This window comes from Triplophysa dalaica, chromosome 7 (assembly GCF_015846415.1).
Source record: "Triplophysa dalaica isolate WHDGS20190420 chromosome 7, ASM1584641v1, whole genome shotgun sequence".
Taxonomy (NCBI): Eukaryota; Metazoa; Chordata; class Actinopteri; order Cypriniformes; family Nemacheilidae; genus Triplophysa; species Triplophysa dalaica.
Window position 1 is genome coordinate 2,504,614 of NC_079548.1, and position 4,925 is coordinate 2,509,538.

Here is a 4,925-nt window from a genome sequence, read left to right on the forward strand (position 1 = left end):
GTTTCTACATTCAGTTTTAAAACATATTCAGATCCCCGTTTTTAATCATATAAAATCACACTTTTAAACAAAACCCCTTAACTGTCGGTCCATATTTTACGCAAAGACAAAAAAAGGCACTATGCAAACTTAAACAGCTGTAACTATTGAATGCTTTGGAGTAGAGACATATGGTTGGTCTCTTTTAAAAAGAGACACTTGGAGGATTATTGAAGAAGTTAAAAAATTATGTGTCTAAAATATATTCGATTTTAAATGTATTGTTATGAAAATGTCCTGTAATATTAATTTCATTTTATGAAATATTAATATAAAAAAAGAAAAAATATTTGGCCAAAAAATTATAAAAAGTAAAAGCCATAGGTATAAACAAGTAGTCTTTAAATTTTCAGCTTGATATCTGCAGTAATCTGGTTTCTGTAAGTATTTTTGGTGAAATATGACAAATGGCCACTAGGAGACACCCTATCTGTAGGATGATTTCCAAAGGTCACTAGGTTGCTTGAAATTACATCTTACAACACATACACATTTTTTTTTTACTTTTTCCAAACTTTATATTATATATAAAAAATAACATTTAGCAAATTTTAATTTAAACGTGAATGAAACCGAAATATAAAAATACAGTTTCTATGTGCCCTTTTTTCATAAACAAATAAATGACTCCTTCTTCATAATTTAATTTTTCAAACACTGCTTATATCCGTAATCTAGACTCTTAGACCTTTCAGACGGTATATAGTTTGTCATGATTTGATTAGAATTAACATGGACTATATTGAAGTAAACACAGGCGTCCCGTATTCGGGACGGCGACAGAAAGAGAGTTAAGGGATGGGGTCAATCTGTCACTCTTTTAGATCAAAAGAAAATTCTTATTTATTAGCATAGAAAATTCATCTTCAAGAAGATATTTCTAAAGAAGTGTAGATTGAATCCTCTTGATTTGCCCAAAATCACAGCATCACTACAAGATGCAAAATACTGCAGTAAAATGGCTTCTATGAACCTACATTACCCTGGACAAATAATCACATATTCAATCCAAATATTCCTGACAGTTGTTTAACATAGAGAGTCAGGCATTGCCAAATGTTGGATCATGTCATGTAAACGTCCCCCTCACCGGAGTTTTGCAGTCCTTGCTTGGGGGTTGCCCAGATCACAGAGAAGTTTGCTCCAAATACCTGGTGCTTCTCCAAAGTTTTATGACTATCCCCTCTCCAGGGGTTCCTGATGCCCTTTTGTTAGCAGTCTGCCGTTTTAAGAACATTTCACCTCTTCCCCCATCTGATGCTTGTCAGAGGAACTTCTTTGACAAAACTACACCAAACGTTCCTTTTTCTATAATTATATGTAAATATCCTTGTTTTGTGTTGGTACCCTTGCCTTCTTTAGTTACCTGTAACCAGAAATGATGCAAGTTTTGATTGAGGCTTTGTGGAATACACATGTTGGGATGATTAAAAGTTTAACATAATTCAAGGGCATGGAATGTTTACTATGTAACTCCTCCCTTATTCCTGTTATCATGAGTAATTCATTTTTTTATGTTTAAAATAAATGTTGATTTTTGAGACTATAATCTTTTATTTCAAGAGCAGTTTGATTTGGGTGGTTATGCCTCGTAGAACATTATAAAACATGGAAACGAATGTGTCGTTAAAATAGCTCAGATTCTGTATTTATCGGAAAAGGGTTAATATTTTGTTTTATTTTGGTAATAAAGTTAATTTAGAAAACATTTGGAGTGTTTTTTGTTTGTTAAATGTATTTTATTTTTAAAGTAGCGACAAAAAATGCGCTATGGGTGCTGTGATAGGTCATAAAATGTTTTTTTCGTATAAAACGCATTTTCCTAAAACAGACCCGAACTATTACGTGAAAATTTGCATGTGTGTTTATTGCATGCTGGCTTTATCTGGTTCCACACCTTGTGTTACTTCAGAATTGTCATGCGTGAACCAGTCGGCGGGGCTAGAGAAGTAGTCATTGATATTTTTCTGTGGAGGTGGTGTTCAACCTTTCATTGTCGTCATAGATATGTTGCGTTCCAGAACCTGGCGTTCACTGGGACTGGTGTCAATAACAGATGTAATCTCAGTAACAAGGGCGTTTTCAGTTCTGACACTTACATGATGTTTGTCTAAATACGATTCCCTCTTATATTACAAAAGCTTGGGTAAAAATTTTGGTTTATATTCATGGCACCTTTAAATGTAGTCGCGTAGGCAAGCATGCCTAAGAGCAGCACAAACACAGGATACAACACCTAAAGTCTACTCATGGTCAGTGCGGCTGATGTAGTACCAGCAAGCGGTGAGCACTTTGGACAGTAGGAGAAAGAGACGCTACCCTCGTTTTCCAGGCGTTTTTTAACGTTACAATGGCACGAGTGTTGCAAAAATAGGGTGTGCAGTATAAGGTGCATAGGGGCGTCTTTGAGCAAATTCTTTTTAAAAAAAATACGTTTCATGTTTTTAGAGCACATGGTTTAATTCTAGGGCAGTTCAAGTATTTTGGGTTGACATTTTTAAAATTCTCACAGAATTTATTAACAATATATCATCTATCTTTTTACTAAACTCCTGCAGACAGGGTCCAGACATCAGAATAATATCACTCTTTACACAGGCTTTCTATTTAAAAAAAAGGAAACCTGTTTTTGAGAGAGGATACTAAGATGCTCAAATCAGAAGCAATAATATCCAACAAATGGTCAAGAGGTGTCTCCTCATAGACCATGAGTTACTATAATTAGAACGTCATGAGCCCATTCATGAAGTACATGGACTGCTATTGATGTAACCATTCTAAAAGTGCCACTTACTTGACTTTGAAAACTCATGCTTTAAAAAGAAAGAAAACGCTTAAAAAAATGAAGAGAGACCTCAAATAGTTATTTATATCAGTACATTATATGAGTGTGTAGAAAACCCTTTATAAAATGATGAAAATGTTCTTTTTGATGGCAAGATTGACATGTGAATGGAAGTGCCCATTAATACCTGCTGTTGTGTACAGGTAAACACCCTTATTGTCTTCTGTTCTCTGACAGCTACAGTGACCAACCACCCTACATTTAATTGTTCCTTGACGAATCTATGAACCTTCAACGTGTGATTGATGTGAATAAAGAGGCTGTGGATGAGAGCACAAAAACATTGTTTTCATTGCTTGACATTAACAGATGACCTGACAGCAGAGTCTCAATTGAATCTGAATCTATTAGTTCATGACAGCGAGAAATGCGTGTGCTAATATAGTGTTCAGGTGTTTTTATTTATATTGTATATATTAAATGTGATTTGTTTGTGTTTAAATAGCAGTTGTACAGTGTTCAGGCCAGTGTGATCTCTGCTCGGTGTTGATGTAGTAATAAATCCATGTGATGAATGGAAATACAGTGATTCCCACAGCTGTCCACAGCCTGAAAGAGCCAACAGCACCCCTACAGGACAAACACATGTAACACACATCGATCAGATGATACAAATTCTTTACTGCATGTGCTTGAATGAAAAACTGTATCAGATCATGTTTTACTACAGAGTATTAAAAAAGTTAAACATTAAAAAACACAACCAGCTTTTACCTTCCTGAGTGTCTACACAGCAGCAACCAGAAAACAGTAAGCAGAAGTCCAGAGAACTCCCTAAGAGACATGACACAAGAGAAATTACTGTTTGTTCACACAATATGACCAATTCATGTAAACACAAACAGCACATCAAACAAAGTGCAATCTAATTATGTTATTAACATTTAAATATTTGATGTTACCTTCCTTCCTCCTGCTGGAAGATGTTTGTAATCTTCTCTTTATAAAGATTCCAGCCCAGTATGAACACAAATGTCGAGGCTACGAGCACATGAAGATCAGCAATTCTCCTCCACAATAATGTCTCTGGAAAATGATATAAAAGTAAATCCAATAAAGTACGTTGAATGTAGTCCAAACAGCATCTTTTTTTGAGGTCATGTGATTTTATATGATGCAATTCAAAACAACACTACAAACACAACAACTACAAAGACAAAACGAAAGATTTTCATAACTTTTTAAATAAAATAAAAACTGCAAGCTTATAGCACAGAAACAATATACACAAGAGGACTTTGGGAAAATAGTATTCAGAATCAGTATTCTATGTTGATTTTGGTGTGGGAAACGTGCAAATGTTAATTTTATAAGCAGGGCGCAAGCGTTTTCGATTGGTTTCATGTTTTTAGCTCGCTCTCCAGATAAACTAGGGTATTTACATTGGATTTGTAACCTTGTGGTGGATATAACCTCCCTGGTTGGAAATTAGTGGTTATAAAACAGTTCAGATGTTTCTTTCCTTTTAAAGGTGTTTGAACCACTGCTTCATTAGTTTATAGCTCCTTCTTTCCACTAGGGGGCAGCATTACGCAACTCTTTTAGATTCTTCTCAACTTTACCTGTTATTTGTTGCCGACAGCAAATCGAAAAACACAATCCAGCTGGAACAGCATACGCAATCTGCGTAAATAAAAATACGACATTATATGATTTACAGCCAAAAGTATTCACATTTATGGTGAAGGTTAATGATTACCATCCACAAAACAGCGTCTGGATCATTTATCTGAAACGAGATCACGTGCTTTCAGACAGCGTTTATACAACAAACACTAAGTACTTTGTTATTTAAGAGCGATTGTTGTTTCACGATTTACGTTTCAGTGTCTTCTGGAGAAAGTTAACGTTACCTGCACGTAAGATGCCAAAGCGAAAAACAGAGACATGAATAAATTACAAACTCTCCAGACGACCTGAGAGGGGACAGTGCTCTTGTTCGTCATTTCGACTTTTATAATCACGCAAATAATTTCAGTGAAACTGAAAACTATGTTCAAAACAGCCACTGAACTTTATAACTGTTCGTGTTCCGCGTATG

At 35.2% G+C, this 4,925-nt stretch overlaps 1 protein-coding gene across 1 annotated transcript; it reads right to left on the reverse strand.

The window, feature by feature from the left end:
- Nucleotides 1-2,501: 2,501 nt before the first annotated feature.
- Nucleotides 2,502-4,925, reverse strand: tmem220 (transmembrane protein 220). The gene is made up of 6 exons (XM_056752476.1): nt 4,738-4,925; nt 4,584-4,613; nt 4,447-4,507; nt 3,787-3,910; nt 3,599-3,658; nt 2,502-3,454 (listed from the first exon to the last, which is right to left on the reverse strand). Exons 1-6 carry the CDS (start codon nt 4,828-4,830, stop codon nt 3,322-3,324), a joined length of 501 nt encoding a protein of 166 aa, XP_056608454.1. The 5' UTR covers nt 4,831-4,925; the 3' UTR covers nt 2,502-3,321.

Bases quoted from the DNA above. Each gene is read 5' to 3' on its own strand.
- tmem220 (XM_056752476.1), bottom strand. From the start codon at position 4,830: ATGACGAACAAGAGCACTGTCCCCTCTCAGGTCGTCTGGAGAGTTTGT. The intron at 3,911-4,446 runs GTAAAGTTGAGA...ATCATTTTCCAG, and splicing joins CTGTCGGCAACAAATAACAG to AGACATTATTGTGGAGGAGA. The intron at 3,455-3,598 runs GTAAAAGCTGGT...TTTGTCCTGTAG, and splicing joins CTGTGTAGACACTCAGGAAG to GGGTGCTGTTGGCTCTTTCA.